Below are 19,325 nucleotides of genomic sequence, written 5' to 3' on the forward strand. Positions count from 1 at the left end.
ACCAACCTTAAAGCCAAAGTGTAGGTCCCTGGCTGCCGCTGGCTCTCCCGGATGAGGTAGCTCCCCTCAGCCACAATCAAGAGCTGGTCGGCTGCTTCTCTGGAGATCATGCCATGAAACCTAAGAAACAAAGTCTATTCAGAAACTGTGCTTTCTACATTTTTCAATAAAACAAGATAAAACAACATCCTACTACCACCACCTTCTCCTGTTGTTTTCTAGACAAAGTACTGCCACATAATGGAGGGGAAGCACTTGGGTTTAACTATGCTTGTGTTTCTCTGGGCCTGGCCCCCAGCCAGCTTCTCTGTGGTGATAAGAACAGCACCAAAGGACTACCCAATCCAGTTAACAACCATGGAATCAAAATCCACAACCATCTAAGGGAAGATCAACCACCTCTCTCAAGAGGACAATTCCTTTCTTATGTATCCATTTAACCATACGGCTTGCTTTAAAAAAAAAAAAAAAACCACCCAGAAATGTATCCTATTTTCCTTTCTTCCCATTAGTAGCACTGCTCCAAAATTTTGGCTCTGAGTCCATGTTGGCAATTTTCCAGGACCCTGGGTTGTCCTTAATTGGCATGATTGCCCAATAATGTGCATAATCTGCGTTACTGAACACTCAAGCCCAAAGCAAACAAGTATAATACTTGTTTTCATTCCCTACTAAAACCTTATCTTTGATTAACACAGAAAAATAGAGAAAGAATAAACATAAATAACATAAATAACATGCTCTTTACACAAACACAGATGAATCTATAACAATCTGGCATAAAACACTGAAAAAAAAATGTCGGTGACACATATTAAAAATAAAAAACCATCTTACATTTGTATAGCGATTTACAATTTACAAAGAACCTATATGTCCTTGTATAACTCAAAGATAATGAAGGAATTCAGGACATGTCACCCCAAAATACGCCACTTTGCTGTATCAAGTATTTTGAGCTGAAGGCACTTAAAAAATAACAAATGCAGAGACAGGCTTTCTCTGACTCTCCCTATCTACCTAAAGACAGATCATCCAAAAGGAACTCAATTGTTATCAATGCCCTCCCATCAGTTTCAGCAACCAGGGAAGACTGACTCTTATAGAGGAGAGGAGACTAAAAGTCAACAACCTACTCAGACAAACTCTGTCACAAACTACCATTTACCTTCCCATCAATGGCCAGAAACTTCCCTCCCATTCCCGTTATGATGGCATACAAACTGTCAAATCTCACTTTTTGGAGTGGTATTCACTTTATTTTTTTCTGTGATGCCCCTTGCATCTGTGATGCAAGTAGTATTAAAAATTAATAAATTTGTATACCTTCTCTCCTGTTAATCTGCACACTGTTTGCTTATTTCATAGACCCAGCTCTCAAACATAGGAGGTAGAGGGAAAGTCTTTCCTCCCCTACAATAACCACAATGACCCATTGCTCAGAAGAAATTTTGCAGCTTTTACTGGTACTAAAGAAACAATAGTCACTTGAATTTGGAATGATACATTTAAAAGGCGATGAAATGGCACTTTAAGAATTCAGGAACATTATGAGGGACAAGAGGAAATTTTCTGGAGTTTTTCCTGATAGGGATGGTTCAGTCTCTCAGTTTAAGTCTTCAAACAGTTCACAGTAGGCATGTTCAAATCATGACAGCTAGGTTTACAATGGGCTCCTGAATTTCTTATCTCCATAAATTTCCCAATCTTTGAGAACTAGGTCCAAAGGCTAATGCTCTGAATCTGCTGGAAGCAAGGAGATGGTAACCTATCCCTTGCTATTTAGCACATTGGTATATATTTTAACTTTACATAATATCAAATAATACAGTTGGTAAAATATAGTTATCTATTTGTTTAAAAATTCAATTAACTGGCCAGGCACAATAGCTCATGCCTCTAATCCCAGCATTTTGGAAAGCCAAGGCGGGTGGATCAACTGAGGTCAGGAGTTTGAGACTAGCCTGGCCAACATGGTGAAACCCCGTCTCTACTAAAAACACAAAAAATTAGCCGGGTGTGGTGACAGGTGCCTGTAGTCCCAACTACTCGGGAGGCTGAGGTAGGAGAACCGCCTGAACCCAGGAGGTTTTGTAATTTTTAAAACCTCATTGCAGGCTGGGTGCAGTCGCTCATGCCTGTAATCCCAACACTTTGGGAAGCCGAGACGGGTGGATCACCTGAAGTCAGGAGTTCAAGACCAGTCTGACGAACATGGTGAAACCCCGTCTCTACTAAAAATACAAAAAATTAATGGGGCGTAGTGGCGGTGCCTGCAATCCCAGTTACCCGGGAGGCTGAGGCAGGAGAATCGCTTGAACCCGGGAGGCGGAGAACCCGGGAGGCGGAGGTTACAGTGAACGGAGATCGCACCATTACACTCCAGCCTGGACAACAAGAGCGAAACCCCATCTTAAAAAAAAAAAAAAAAAAAATTCAATTAACTTAAAAGAAAACAAATTCTGAAACAAAACTTGACAATATATTTAAAGAATTTTAAAACTATTTGCACAAGTTAATCAAAAATTTCTAACTCCCCAAGACCCCATGTACTGAGATGTTTCCTATGGTGTTACTTCCAATAGTATAGTTTAAAAGCAACCTATAACACCAAAAGCAGAAGAATGACTATATAAATTACAATACAACTGTACTGTAGAATACCAGTGGTTCTTAATTTTGAAATCACCCTTTCATCAACTCATAGGTGTGCATCTGTAATTCATTCCTACGTCCTGAAAACATATAGAATTTGAAATAATTTAAAAATATTTGTTACGTATACTTTTATCTGATATGATCTCCAGTCATAAAAAACAATTTTGAGGAATGATGAGATTATGAGTGATTTTTATTCTTTTCCTCAAAGTGCTACATTTCTGTTTTTCAATAACCTGAAAAATTAAGGACTTTAAAAATCATTGCATTTTTCACAAAACAGAAAAATGCTCGTTGTCAATTTTAAATGGTAACAATCAGGCTATAAAATGGTATGTATAATATCTCAATTTGGTTCAAATCCATGGGGAAAATATTTCTTCAGATAGTAATACTTCAAATTGTTAACATTAATTGTTTCTCAGTAGCATGAATTATATTTTTCTCATAATAAATGCATACTATTTAAGAAAATCTGAAAAATAAAAATATATAGAATAAATCACTCACATCCCACTGTACATACATGTGTGCATATGTACATGTCTATATGCCTAATATACATGTACAGAAAAACACAAATATGTACATTTTTCTCATATACATCTAAGATTATTTACTTGTATGGTTTGCATCCTTAACATTATTGCATGTACATTTTCCCATGCTATTTTCTTATTTATGCTTGTCTTTATTGTCTATATTGTTCACCAATTAGATCACATTAGAAATTTTTAAGAAATAAATGTCACTCCACCGAACTTGAATACTTCTTCCTCTTGCTTTCATTTAAAAGCATCCATTTACCCTGTCTCTTTTACATATACCAATCTATAAAATTATTTCTCATAATTCATACTTACTCTCTTCCATAATACTTTGGTCTGTTTTCTACCTATTGGGAAGGGAAAAAAAGGCATATTTGTAAAAATGCAAATGTGCAGAACATAATTCAACATTTTGTGCATGTGACAAACTAAAGCATATATTAAAAAAAGAATTCAAATAACAGAGTATGGAGTCCCAGTTCTACCAGCAGGTTACCTGTGCCATTTGGACTGGTCACTTCATCTCTCCAGACCTATTTCTTATTTATAAAATGCTGTGTATGTAGTTGGACTAAACTATCTTTAATTTCTAGAATCTAATGAGCTGAAAAAATTTCACTTTATTCAAGAGTAAACATAACACCCCAAAACATATAGCCACAATTGTGATACACTCAATTGTAGCTTTCTCCTCCATCCTCCCCTGCTATTCCTCTCCCTTTTGCTCCAGACTCTCCATTCTGTTAGCATCTCCATATACTCTTGCCCTTCTGTTCTCCCATCATCTCTTCCCTCACCACAGCTTGTCAGGGCATGCGTGCTGGCTATAGCTAAGAAAAGCCCCAGCAAGATAAATGCCCAGGAATTTTCACAGGAAGATTGAGGGCATGTACCCCACTCATTCAAAATACACTCACTGAACAGCAAATATGTGACAGGCATTGTTCTACCTGCAGGGACACAGTACTATATAAGACCAAAATTCGTTCGGAACTTACATTCTAATAGTGACAGACAGATAATAAAGAAGTTTAAAAAACAAAATAGAAAGTAGTAGTAAATACTGTAATGAAAATAGGAGTGGATAACAAAAGGGAAGACCAGTGAGGTACTTATTAAGCTGGGTGGTTAGCAAAGCTCTCTCTGAGATGACATTTAAACTGAGTCCTGAATGACAAGATGCGAACTCTGACTACAAAATCACAGGAACAACAAAAAAGCTTTTCCCTAGTAGGTATTTTGATGACACCACGTACTATGTTATTGAGCTCTTGCTATTTGCTACGCGTTTAGTTACATTTAAAGATCACTGAATCCTCAAAATAAGAGGAATTATTCTACTTTTTATGAAATAGTACTATCATCCTCATTTTATTTATTTTTCTTGGCAAAATTCACCTTTTCTTTTAAATGTGCTTATAATTAACAAATAAAAGGGGTATGTGTGGTGTATTATGGTATATGGCATGATGTTGTGATATTTGTATATATTGTAGGATGGCTAAAACAAGCTAACTAACACACATTACTTCACATACTTATTTTTTTGTGGTTAGAACACATAAAAGTTACCCTCAACAATTTTCAAGTATATAATACATTGTTATTAACTATAGTCATTAAGTTGTACAGTAGATCTCTTGAACATATTCCTCCAACCTAAATGAAATTTTGTATCCTTTAACCAGTATCTCCTGAATTCCCTCCCCAACCACATTCTTTCCTTCTCCTTCCCTCTGCCACTGATAACCACTATTCTACTTCTTGCTACTACAAATTAAACGTTTTTAGATTCCACAAGTGAGATGATACAGTATTTGTCTTTCTGGGCCTGCCTTGTTTCACTTAACATAAATAAAGTTCTCTAAGTTCATCCCCATTGTTGCAAATGACAGGACTTCCTTTTGTATTCAATTTGAAATAAACAGTATTCCACTGTATACTGAAATGGAATATACAGTATTCCATTATGTATTTATACACCACATTTTCTGTATGCATTCATTAACTGATGAACACTTAGGTTGGTTCCGTATCTTGGATACTATGAATAATGCTGCAATGAACATGGGAGTGCAGATATTTCATCAACATATTAATTTCATTTCCTTTGGGTATACACCAACTAGTGAGATTGCAGAATCATGGTAGTGGAGAAACTGAGCATCCGAGAGATTACGTAACTTATTCAAGGTTACTTGTTCAAACGGTGGGACTCAAGGCACAATTGGGATTCTTAAGAATGGCAAAAAGGGAACACGCCCTCTGTCTATTTAACACTGACTCATGTGAATTTGGTTAAATATGGCAGTTCCCAAAGCAACTCAAAGCCTATCTTTTCAGTGATCTTCTCCCTTAGTTCTGCATATAGCTTGCGTGCCAAGTCTGGTATTGTTTTCAGCAAACTTGATATATTTACTCACAGCATAGAAAAACTTTTGTTTCAATAAAAAATTGTTCTTCATCTATAGCAGTGATCCTCAACATTTTTAGCACCGGGGACTGGTTTTGTGGAAAACAAATTTTCCATGGACCGGGGCAGGGGTAGGGGTATAGTTTCAGGATGATTCAAGCACATTGCACTTACGGTGCACTTTATTTCTATTATTATTATATACTCACCACAATGTAGAATCAGTGGGAGCCCTGAGCTTGTTTTCCTGCAACTAGACGGTCCCATGTGGGGGTGACAGGAGACAGTGACAGATCATCAAGCACTGGATTCTCATAAGGGGCATGCAACTTAGGTCCCCTGGCATGTGCAGTTCACAATACAGTTCATATTCCCATGAGTCTAATATGGCTGCTGATCTGAGAGGAGGCGGAGCTCAGGCAGTAATGTGAACAACGGGGAGTGGCTGCAGATGAAGCTTCACTGGCTCACCTACCACTCACCTCCTGCTGTGCAGCCCGGTTCCTAACAGGCCACACAGTGGTACTGGTCCATGGCCTGGGGACTGGGGACACCTAATCTATAGCATACCCTACTGGCTTATCAGATTCTAGCCCAGTGCCTCGTGTCTGAGCTATTTTGGTGCTGCCTAAGTTGTAGGTAACTAATAGATACATTTTTTCCTGCATATTGGTGGTTGAACTGACTTTTCCCCTACCTTCTCTCCGAGTGGAAAAACTAGTTTTGTCTCCATGTGCAATTCATCTCAATATTCCTTGACTCCATATAAGAGTTTTTGGCATTTTCCTTTCAACTGATTATAACATCTACCTAGTTCTCTCCTATCTTACGAGTAAAATAAATTTTTAACATGTGTTCATTTTCATATCTATAGGAGAGTCATGATTTTAACTTTTCATAAAAATTATACCGTATTAGTTCATCCTCACACTGTTAATAAAGACATACGTGATGAAACTGGGTAATTTATAAAGGAAAGAGGTTTAATTAACTCACAGTTCCGCATGGCTGGGGAGGTTTCAGGAAACTTACAACCATGGCAGAAGGGGGAGCAAACAGGTCCTTCTTCATATGGCGGCAGCAAGGAGAAGTGCCAAGCAAAAGAGGGAAAAGCCCCTTATAAAACCATCAGATCTTGTGAGAACTCACTCACTATCACGAGAACAGCATGAAGGTAACTGCTCCCATGATTCAATTACCTCCCACCGGGTCCCTCGCCCAACACATGGGGATTATGGGAACTACAATTCAAGATAAGATTTGGGTGAGGACACAGCCAAACCATATCATATACTTAAATAATACTTTATCCCTCATGAATCTTCTGTTATCTGTGAGGTTGTAGTCAGGTTATTTATTATCTTCCCGAGGTGAGTTCCACCTGATTTGGCCTTGTTCCATAATAATTTCTCTGCTCATAAAACTCAATGTACTAAGAATATGCCAGCTGACTCCTACAGCTACAGATGATGGCTATTCTAGTTTTAGTCCAGAGCTTATAGAGTGGGGTCAGGCAACTGCTTGAGAATAAATCTTCGCTTACGAAGATGAAATTTCAATGTTTAAGTCTTAGAGAATTAATTTTCTATAGCATTATATGATAAAATGTTACTCAAAAGAATCATTCAGCAGTGTTCTTTCCAACTAAAAATGTGAAGATGCTCAGTATTTACTCTAGAGGAAGATATACGTGTACATGTACACATGAAAACGTGAATAAGAATGTTCTCATATGCACTCTTCATAGTCATTTTTTTTTGAGACGGAGTCTCGCTCTGTCGCCCAGGCTAGAGTGCAGTGGACGGATCTAAGCTCACTGCAAGCTTCGCCTCCCAGGTTTACACCATTCTGCCTCAGCCTCCCGAGTAGCTGGGACTACAGGCGCCCGCCACCTCGCCTGGCTAGTTTTTTGTATTTTTTAGTAGAGACGGAGTTTCACCATGTTAGCCAGGATGGTCTCGATCTCGACCTCGTGATCCGCCTGTCTCGGCCTCCCAAAGTGCTGGGATTACAGGCTTGACATAGTCATTTTTAAAATGGGGCAGTCAGACATGGTGGCTCATGCCTGTAATCCCAGTACTTTGGGAGATCAAGGTAGAAGAACTGCTTGAGGCCACAAACTCAAGGCTAGCCTAGCAACATAGCAAGACCCCCATCTCTACAAAATATTTTAAAAATATTTTTTTGGTGGTGGCACGTGCCTGAAGTCCTAGCTAGTCAGAAGGCTGAGAGGAGAGGATTGCCTGAGCCCAGGAGGTTGAGGCTGCAGTGAGCCATGATCACATCACTGCACTCTCAGCCTGAGTGACAGAGTAAGACCCTGTCATTCATTAATTCATTCATTCACTCATACATAAACAAACAGAAATATTTTAAATATACATCAATAGGGCAATAACTAACCTGATTTATAATATAAATAACATACACAGTTTGAAGGAATAATGTAGATCTATCGGGACTAATATGGCAAAATCATTAAGACAAACTATTGAATACAAACATAAATTATGAAATAACAATACAGAATGACACCATTTAGGAAAAAGCACATATACACATGATATGTATTTATGGCATAAATAGAGATCTGGAAGTATGCATACTAAATTCAAATTGTTACCTCAAGGAAAGTGGGTGGAGAACAGACCTGAGGGGGCCAAGGAAAAGGCATAAAAGGAACTTTAATCTTGACCATAATATCATAACTCTTAAAGAAAAATGTATTCATACATTAATTATATACCTAATATTACCTTTAACAATATAAATTAAGATTAGCTTTTGTGTAACCTAATATCAAAGCTGGAGACACATTAGAATGGGGTCTCCCAGCATTTTGAGAAGAGATCATGGCCTTTCCTTCAAATCATGAGAACTTTGAAGGTAGTTGAAGGTATATGGCACTGAAGTTAAAGGAGAGTTTTTGAAAATACTCTACTTACCAAGGAAAATCCTGGGCAAGTACAAGTAAGTGGTGACAGTAGTGAGATTGGTGGCTGCAAATGGTGTGGCAATCCACTACATTTCCCAATCTAAAAGAAATGCTGATTATTTATTCAGTAGTCCTATAGTAAGTCCATAGTCTGCTTCCATTAATTGCCTACGTAATCATCTTCAGAAAACAATTGATTATGGCCTTATGTTACTAAATAATTATTTGCTTTACCCAAAATAATTCTGAATTAAAGGAAATTAGGTAAGCACTGATAATTAAGAGCATTTTATATATAATAAGCACTATATCAGAAATAAAATTCACACACCAATTTCATCTTTACTGTATTTTTATAATTGAAATGTCAATCAAAACTTTAGATTTTTTTCCTCTCATGTCTAGATAGTAAAGGGGATCACAATACACTACCCTAAAACATGGTATATTGGCATAAGAATTATTTTAGCTGGGCGCAGTGGCTCACACTGTAATCCCAGCATTTTGGGAAGCTGAGGCAGGCGGATCATGAGATGAAGACCATCCTGGCTAACACGGTGAAACCCTGTCTCTACTAAAAATACAAAAATTAGCCAGGCATGGCATGATGGCAGGTGCCTGTAGTCCCAGCTATTCAGGAGGCGAAGGCAGGAGAATGGCATGAACCCGGGAGGCAGAGCTCGCAGTAAGCCGGGATCATGCCGTTGCACTCCAGCCTGGGCGACAGAGCGAGACTCCGTCTCAAAAAAACAAAACAAAACAAAACAAAAAAAAGAATTATTTTAAACTGAAGGCAATTTAGAAGCATCAAACATAGATGCTTTCTGTACTCCCCCTTTCTGTCTAAAAACATAGCATAAATTCCCTTTTGTAAAAGAAATTTACATTTGTAAAGAAATGTAAAGACATACTCTTCCACCATACTAGGAAGAGGAAACCAACTCCAGACAATTCTAATCTCCTGAGATGACCTGAGTCTGCATAACAAATCTTACTAAAAATCCTTATCTACTACATATTTCCTTCCCACAATTTACCACCCTGCCAAGCCCAAATCCCTTTTTCTTTGTCTAGTCTCTTATCTCTATCACCCTTTGTTAAAATGGTATATAACCCCCAAGTCTAACTGCCTTCTTGGTGTTTTCACTTATTTTCTGTGATATCTCCCTTTCCATGTGCATATGAAATAAACCTTTTCTCCTGTTAATCTGCCTTTTGTCAGTATAGTCCAAAAATCACAGCTACTGAACCTAATAGGGTAGAGAAGTTTTTCTTCCTCTACAATAGCATTTAGATGTTTTGCTGATATCTAAGGTATGATTACTTCAGTGATTTGGAATCGTCTTTTCAAACTCAGAGACAATATAACATTACTTGGATAATTAAATTAAGGAATTCATGATATAAAAATGATTATTAATAACCCCAAATTAATTTACTTGCAAATACATCAAATGAGGAATTTCAAGTGTTACATGCTATAGGAAAAACACCTTTATGCTTACACAAACATTTATATGCTTGTTTCTAAGTTTTATAAATTAATAAGAAACTATTTACAGACTAAAACTGGTTGAACTCAATGTAACTAAGATATGTTTTAAAATGAGTACTTGTATTGAATTATATGCTTCACTTTCTCCAATTTTCTGTATTTAGTAGTTAACATTTTTTCATGATACCATAAAATGGGTAGGAAAAATGAGAAGAAAAATGATTTCTAACTGAAAATAAAAGGTACCTATAAAATGTTTTACCACACAAACAAACAAAAACCCTAAGGTCTCCAACCACCTAAATGGACTCCCTCTTGACCAAACGGGGCCCCAAAGAAACCTGAAAAACTGAATTTCTAGCCATGATGGGAAGAGACGTTGAACACACCTCCTCATACCCCCCTCCCTTTTGGTGTTTAGGCACAACTAACCAGCATTAACATTGAAATAGAGATCATAAGGCTGACAACACAGACTGTGGCAATAAGATACCAAATTCCAATCCAGCTCTGGTATGGTATCATATGACAGATAGCAGATTCTAAAGGAGATACAAATATTTTATCCCAAAATATATTTCTTTGACATACTTTGAAAAGGCCCTGCAAAGCCATCCCTTGTGGGGGAATTTGCAACTGTGGAGAATTTCCATTAATACATCCAGGCCTTCCCTTTCTAGGTCTTTCCTGGACCTAGGAGTGATTAAATGAGAATGTGACACCTTTAAGGTCTAAAAGAGACATTTACCATCTTTTCTCTCCAAAGGCTACTATCCAGAGGCTTCATCTACATAACAAGAACCTTGGTCTCCACAACTCCCTCTACCTTAACTCAAGCATTTCTTTCTATTGACTTCAAGTCTTTAAGCAAAGTTTAACTCTTTCAACCAACTGCCAATCAAAAAATATCTGAATCCACCTATGACTATAACACTTCAAGATATACCACCTCTTTAGGCTGAACTAATGTTCTTCCATGTATGGATTTATGATTTTACCCATAATTTCTGTCTCCCTAAAATGTATAAATGTGAACTAACCCAGCTGCCTCAGGCACATTTTCTTACAAGCTCTTGAGAATGTTCTCTGGGCCTTAGTTACTCATATTGGCTCAGAATGAATTTTAAAATATTTTACAGTGTTTGGTTTTTCTGTTAACAATAACATGGTTTGCATAAATGCTACATGCTATTTCACTGGAGAAAAAAACCTTTAAGTTAATCTACCATTATTGAATGTGGTATAAAATACATAGTACAATATAGGAATTCAATAAATAACTGAACAGCAGATCATTTTACAATATTTAAAATATCAATGAAATTCATTAAATTAACATTTACTGTGCAGTTTTACCCACAATGAACTACTTTCATTTTTTTTTTCTTTTGTGAGACAAGGTCTCACTCTGTCATCCAGGCTGGAGTGCAGTGGGGATCATAGCTCACTGCAACCTTGAATTCTGGGGCTCAAGCAATCCTCCTACCTCAGACCCCTGAGTAGCTGGGACTACAGGCACATGCCACCACACCAAGCTGATTATTTTTTTAAATTTTGTAGAGATGGGTGTGAAAGAAAAATAAATTATCAGGACCCCCAAATCACTAAGCCAAAGGGAAAAGTCAAGCTGAGAACTGCATCAGGCAAACCTGCCTCTCATTTAATCCTCTTGACTTTCACCCTGGTAATGTAAATTGATAGCTTATTTTCACAAGTACTGGACAAAGGACAGAACTCCAAGTCATTCCTGTGCCAACCTGAGACAAATGCATGTCTGACTGCTTCCTCTGATGGAAAAATGCAGATTCACTGAGCTAGACAAAGGCATAAGTGACTATTGCCCTATTCCCCCTCGCAAGGTAAATTGTGTATTTGGTGAAAGTCTGATCAAAGACTCAAGAATGCAACCATTTGTCTCTTGTCTACCTACACCTTTTTGAAATTCCTTCCTCCTTCCTCAATATCTGCCCTTTCCCCTTTAAATACTGATGCCCTCACAATCATCTTTAGAGAAAGGCACAGACTCCTGCCTCCCAAGCACACGACCTTAACTCTGTCAAAATAAACTTTCTAAATTAATTAAGACCTGTCTCACATACTTTCGGTTTACATGGGATTTTGCCACATTGCCAAGACTGGTCTTGAACTCCTGGGCTCAAGCAATCCTCTTGCTTTGGCTTCCCAAAATGTTATGATTACAGGCGTGAGCCACCATGCTAGGCCTATTTTCCTCATACATAAACATTTTAATCTAATTCACTACATTGTATTTTTTCAAATTAAAGTCTGACTTCTTATATCTTATTTTCAACAAAGACAATAAAAGCTTTTTTAATGTAGAAGTATTTTGCTCTCCACAGGAAATTTGAAAACAGTAGAAATAAACAATAAAAGTATTATAAATGTTAATTCCCTTCTCTTCTCCCTAACAATGTTATTTCTTTTAGTAAGGAAACTTTTTCCATGGCTACAGTTCAAGACAGTAGTCCAAAAAAAAAAAAAAAAACCCAAAAAACCACAACAACAAAACTCTGCAGGTAATGCCACTAAAACATTTATAAAATTTCAAAAATGTTTAACATTGTTCTTGCCTACAGCAGTAGTGATCTGGTCAGAAATCAAAGGAATCATTATCTTCTTTCTTCACCCTGTGAAAAATGATACACATAGGCAGGCAATTTAGCATTTTAAACCTAGTCTGGAAGTCTATATGATGCTTCTTAAAAGCTAGCACATTACATACATAAAACAATATGACTACACTGACAAAATAATACTTTTTTTCAGGTAACAACCTAGAGAATATGTATATAAAGATTATACATTAAAAAAATAAGTATTCTCAACTGAAGATTTGGTTCTGCATTGTACTTCAAAATGGCTCAGTTGTCTGGAGAGGGAGAAAGGGAAAAGGAAGAACAATATGCACTTCATATTTGCTATCTACAGAGTTATATTCCGAATTAAAGGCTAGCAAGTCAGTTAGCATTCAACTCTAGCTTTGGATCTATTTTAATTCCTTATACTAAAGTAAGGAAGGAGGAAGGGCAGGGAGGAAGAGAAACAGAAGCCACTGCCACTGCCTCGTGGCTTAGGAAAATAATCATAGTAATTCTATATATACACTGCTATCACATTTTAAATCAAAATTAGAACTGAATAACAAACTTTACAAGTTTCTTATAAATTATTCATCATATTAAGATACAGTTATATTTAAGTGAAAAAATCAAAGTAAGGGATCTGTTGTTTAAAGAGAATTCACAAAGGAAAATTATGACTCATACATATATAAAAATAAACACGTTAAAAGTTTAATTGTAATCATTAATGAGGGGATCAGGCAGATGATATAACCAGTTCAAAAGATAATCTGAAGAACAGACACATTTATAAATTAGAAATTTTGAAATGAATGTGCAAATAAGGGCAAAATGAGTTTTTCCACAATGGTAGGCATGGCAGAGGTATATGACTGAACCTTCGCTGAACAAGGCAAAATGTACATGTCTATAAATGCATTACTACCAGTTACCTACAAGTTACAGAGTTTAAAATAAGCCAAAGCCAATGAAAGACTAGAATCAGATAACCTGGGAAAATGTGCTGCATGCAGACAATGCAGTTTTCCATTGAAACACATATTTCACTATGTTTTCTAAATTATTTTTCTCACTGCACTTTAAGCCATAGAAAATATCAATATGGTAACAGCTAAGCTTCAACTTACAATAAATCAATAAAGTTTAAACTTACAAAATCTTCAAGAAAAAAACTGAGTAACAGCAAAGTGGAGGAATACTTATCAAAGAGCTACATAGAGTTGGAAGTGACTTACAGGTGAAAAATCAGGAAAATGAGAATCAGATATGTTATGAAACTTACACAGATTATTTTACTTTTATTACTCCATTTGTAGTAAGGCAGACTTTCAGATACCTGCCTTCCTACTCAGTGCTATATCATTCTAGTTACCAGAACTAGAAATGCAGCTTGTTTTTCATTGTGTTTTCCATTTTCTCAAAGAAAACCATTAACCTTCAGCATGCCAAGTAAGTTAGCTCACTATGATCAAATTTTACTAATTCAATAAAGAATATTTAAAAGTTTTTTCTTTAAGACTCTATAAATACTACTTAATAACTTGCAAAGTCCAGACATGGTGGCTGATGTCTATAATCCTAGCCCTTTGGGAGGCCAAGGCAGGCAGATCACCTGAGGTCAGAAGTTCAAGACCAGCTTGGCCAACATGGTGAAACCCTGCCTCTACTAAAAATACAAAAATTAGCCACGCATGGTGGTCCGTGCCTGTAGTCTCAGCTACTCAGGAGGCTGAGGCACAAGAATCACTTCAACTCAGGAGGTGGAGGTTGCAGTGAGCTGAGATCGCGCCACTGCACTCCAGCCTGGGTGACAGAGTGAGACTCTATTTTAAAAAAAGGAAAAAAACTTGAGAAAAACTTTTGCGAAAAACTCAGCTTCTTAAGATTACTTTTTTGGTTTTCAGTTTTCAAAAAATCAGACTGCATTGGAAAAGGATAATACATGAGTTTGATAATTCAAACGTCTTTGTATTCACTACTTTCCTACCTTAGATTCAAGTAACCAGTAGTGGTTAAGGTGTGGAAACTACTAATCTGTTTATTTAACTGGTAAGAAGTTCCTTTTGGAATTGTCACTGTGATCTTCAGTTTTACAAATGTGTGTCTACATTAGGATACTACAGACTTTTACTCCAATGCATATCTTACTACTTGTTTGTGAACTCTGATGTGTGTTTTCCTCTTAGTGATGGGGTAGTCTCTCTCTGGAGAGTGGCTATAAATTCAAGCCTGGCCCTAACAGGGTTCCAGGGGAAGTGGTGGTCACGGATGTACATAGCTTGTCTTTCACAGGATGCTTTTTTATCCAGTTGATGGCCTAATGCCTAAGTCTCTGACCCATGACCAGGTGTCCCTCTCACAGGAAACTTGTTTATACCAGCAGATACACTTGTGGCTCTTGTCTGACCTGTGTCCAATTTATTTCTCCCAAGATAGCCACTTTCTAGGAGAGCCCTGACCAGGAGAGTCAGGTATGGATATGTCAGGTGAGACACAGAGAAGGAAACACAAAAAAGCAAAGTGCATGACACAACAGAAGCAGTGTATTACTTGGTGATTATTGCAGAGAAGAGGACAGCACACCTCAAAATGCCAGAAAAGTGAGGAAGCCACCTGCATGCTCAACCAGCAGGTCAGATCACAAGAGAGAAAGGAAGAGATCAAAGCACTTTATTACGACCCAGGGTGTTACCAGCGGGCTTACAGAAAGCAAGCATGAGCTCCATGGAGTCATGCTAGGACTCAGAGGTGGTCAATGAGACATATCTGGGCAGCCCATGCAGGGTATGGGGGTTAGAGGGGGCAAGTCAAGTAGGTTGCACCTAGCTGGCCCGAAGGGAGGTCAACAAAGGAGGCTGCATAAGGCAAATATCTGGATCGGCAACATTAAGAAACTGGCAGGGGGAAGGGAAATAGAAACTGTGTCAAGGGTGACTAAGCCCTGTTTCTGGTATGAAAAAGTCCAACTTAATATTCAAGATGGATGCCTAGGTAGCAAACAATTATAGGAATTTACTACAGCTGAATTTTAAACAGGAGCAAAAGATAGCACTAAAAGACCACTTCAAAAGAAATATATAGCAAAAAAAAAAAAAAAAGGCCTTTGAGTGATAGGATGATTTTTAAATAAATGGTTGGTTTCAATAATTCACAGCTATCACTCAGCATTCATATAAAATGCTTCTATCTGCAAAACATATTATAAGTGTTAAATAACAGATTATCACAACACCAAGATATATGAGCATGTGAATCTATTTTTTTGGAACCAAAATAGGCTGTGTGAGCACATAGTGCTACCAGTGGCCAAATTCTAATTTCAATTAGAGTGCTTTCCTCCCACTCCTGTGCCAAACTCAATGCTCCCACCGAGCAGAACATGTCCTCTAAAAAGGACTAAGTATAAAACAAGCACACTGTACTTCCCATCCATTCAATTAAGAAGTCTTTATTAAGCACCTACTATGTGTCAAGCACTGTTCCAGGAACCTGGGAAATACTGATAAACAAAACAGACCAAAATTGCCACCTGCATGGAGCTTCCATTCTATTAAGAGAAAACAGCAATAAACAATAATAAGTAAGTGAACTATATAGCATGTAACAAAAGGAAAAAGTGTTGTGAAGATAAGACGAAGTAGAACAGGAAAAGACTGGGAATGCTGGGGGGATGATAAAGTATAATTCTTAACATAGTGGTCACAATGGGCCTCGCTGGGAAGATTTGAAGGATATGAACGAATGAGCCAAGTGTGTATCAGAGAGAACATTCCAGGAAGAGGAGTCAGCGGGAGGGCTGAGAAAGGATCACACCTGCTGTATCTGAGGAGCATGAAGACTGGTGGGGCTGAAGCAGAAAGGGGGCAGGGAAGAGGAGGCAAGGAAGTAGTAAGACATGAGTTAGAGATAACTTTATAAGGCATTGTGAAGGTTTGGCTTTTACTCTGAGTGAAAGGGAAAGCCAATGGAGAGTTCTGAGCAGATGAGTGACATGAGCTGACTGTGGTTTCAAAAAGATTACTCTGTGCTGGGAATAGACTATGAGGGGAAAGATCAGTTAAGAACTAGCTCAGTAACCCTCCTGAGGGATTACTGTGTGGTAAGGTAGGATAATTTACTATGACAAATCAACCTAAACATATAATAACTAGACACAACATAAGTTTATTTCTTGTTTATATAACATTCCTGTATATGTACTCAGGTTGGCAAGACAACTGTCCTACATCCATATCCCCTCCATCTTGTAGCTACACCACCTCCTTGTGGAGATGTTTTTATCTGAATGCAAGCAGGATTTAAATTGGCAAAAAGTTTTAATGGGTCCAGCATTAAAGTGAATGTCTGCTCCACTAGAGAAAACTGTCAAATTGACATAAGTACCTAAAAGAGGCTGGGGAAATTTAGGCTAGCCAGGTTTCCAAAGAAAGGAAGACTGGATTTTGCTGAGTATCTCAGTTTCCACAGTTCATCCTCAACTGGTAGCCATGAAAACAGGTAACTACTAAAAGTTAGTGATATGGTTTAGATCTGTGTCTCCACCCAATCTCCTGTTGAATTGAAATCCCCAGTGTTGGAGGTGGGGACTGGTGGGAGGTGATTGGATTATAGGGGTGGATTTGGATCTCTGGTATTGTTCTTGTGATAGAGTTCTCACAACATCTGGTTGTTTAAAAGTGTGTGGCGCCTGCCCGCTCTCTGTCTTCCTCCTGCTATGGCCATGTGAAGATGCCTGCTCTGGCTTTGCCTTTCACCACAAGTAAAAGTTTCCTGAGGCCTCCCAAGCCATGCTTCCTATATAGCCTGTGGAACTATGAGCCAATTAAACATCTCCTTTCTCTGTGTATTACCCAGTCTCAGGCATTTCTTTATAGCAATATGAGAACAGACTAATACAGTTAGGATTCTGGACATATTCTGAAGGTAGACCCAATATGATTTCCTAATTTTGATCTGGGCAACTAGAATTAAGTAACTGCCATCAATTGAGATATGGAAGGCTGTGGTAATAGAAGGTTCTGTTCTGAACATGCTATTTCTGTTTGAGATGTCTATTAGACATACGAGAGGGGATGTAGAGTAGGAAATTGGATATATATGTGTGTGTGTGTATATGTGTGTGTGTGTGCGTGTGTATGTGTGTGTGTTTGGGAGAAAGGACTGGACATATAAAGAAATGTAAGTCACATTAAAACCTGAAACTGGTAAGATCATAATAAAGTAAATATAGGTAGAGAAGAAAAGAGGAGAGGATTTGGGGGCACCCCAAAATCAAGAGATCAGGTTGAAGTAGCACCAGAGAAATAGACTGTGGGGCAAGAGAAAAAACAAAAGAATGTAGTATCCTGGAAACGAGGTAAGGAAAATGTATCAAGGCGGAGAAGGTCATCACTTGTATCAGATGCTCCTAATGGGATGATGAGAGAAAAACCAACTATTAGATTTGTATGTATGTGGAAGTCAGTGCTGACCTCACCAAAGCAGTTCCGCTTGGAGTGGCAGTTGGTAAAGGTCTAAGTGCAGACAGCAAGTACAGACAACACTTTGAAATATTTTCTACAAAAGAAAGCAAAGAAATTGAGCGAGGCAAATAGAGAAAGCAGGGTCAAGAGAACTTTTTAAGATAGGAGAAATAATAGGATATTTGTGGGCTGACAAAAACGATCTTGTAGAAAGGGAAAAGCTGTCGATGGCGGAGGAAAGGACAGAATTGCTAGGATTATGTCTTTAAGTAGATGAGAGGAAATGAGGTTCAGTGTAGTGAAGAGTTGGTTATCTTCTATGAAGATAAGCAAGAATGCAGAGCATACAGACACAAACGCTGATGGTTGGGTGGATGTGATGGTGGGAGTTTGTGGAAGTTCCCTTCTGATGGCCCAGACAACACAGCAAGATTCTGTATCTTAAAAAGATATTAAAAGTAAAAAAAAAAAAAAAAAAAGCAGGGGTAAAGTAGGATATAAAATTATGAGCTGAAAATTAGGAGAGGGAGTCAGGTATCAGAGCAGTGGTCCCCAACCTTTTTGGCACCAGGTACCAGTTTCGTGGAAGACAATTTTTCTACAGACCGGGGTCAGAGGTAAGGGGATGGTTTTGGAATGATTCACGCACATTACATTTAGTGTGTACTTTATTTCTATTATTATTACATTGTAATATATAATGAAATAATTATATGATGCATCATAATGTAGAATCAGTGGAAGCCCTGAGCTTGTTTTCTTGCATCTAAACAGTCCCATCTGGGGATAACGGGAGACAGTGACATATCATCAGGCATTAGATTCTCATAAGAAGTGTGCAACCTAGATTCCTTGCATGGGCAGTTCACAATAGGGGTCACACTCCTATGAGAATCTAATGCCACTACTGATCTGACAGGAGGCAGAGCTCAGGCAGTAATGTGAGCAATGGGGAGTAGCTATAAACACAGATGAAGCTTCACTTGCCTGCTGCTCACCTCTTGTTGTGGTGCCCAGTACCTAACAGGCCACAAGACAGTACCAGTCTATGGCACGGGGGTTGGGGACCCCTGTATTAGAGGTTTGAGAAGAGAGAAAGGGTGTGACATGAATAAAGGCAGTACAGGGAGCATTAAGTACCAACTTGAAGTTCAGAAATTCCGAAATATTTCATTGTCCTCCAGCCATACTGCTACTTGGCAGAATGTACA

General features: G+C 38.0%; 1 protein-coding gene across 3 annotated transcripts in view; it reads right to left on the minus strand.

Moving 5' to 3' along the window:
* CHN1 (chimerin 1) overlaps positions 1 to 19,325 on the minus strand; it is a 200,155-nt gene that overhangs the window by 113,126 nt on the left and 67,704 nt on the right. For all 3 annotated transcript variants that reach the window (XM_025405372.1, XM_025405368.1, XM_025405367.1), the window contains 2 exons: positions 3,522 to 3,549; positions 7 to 120 (listed from right to left, as the gene is read on the minus strand). Coding sequence is in view for 2 of the 3 variants with exons in the window: in XM_025405367.1 (XP_025261152.1) it covers positions 7 to 120; positions 3,522 to 3,549 (142 nt within the window). In the remaining variant the exon portion in view is untranslated. The remainder of the gene's footprint in view (positions 1 to 6; positions 121 to 3,521; positions 3,550 to 19,325) is intronic.

Source organism: Theropithecus gelada, chromosome 12, assembly GCF_003255815.1.
Source record: "Theropithecus gelada isolate Dixy chromosome 12, Tgel_1.0, whole genome shotgun sequence".
Classification (NCBI taxonomy): Eukaryota; Metazoa; Chordata; class Mammalia; order Primates; family Cercopithecidae; genus Theropithecus; species Theropithecus gelada.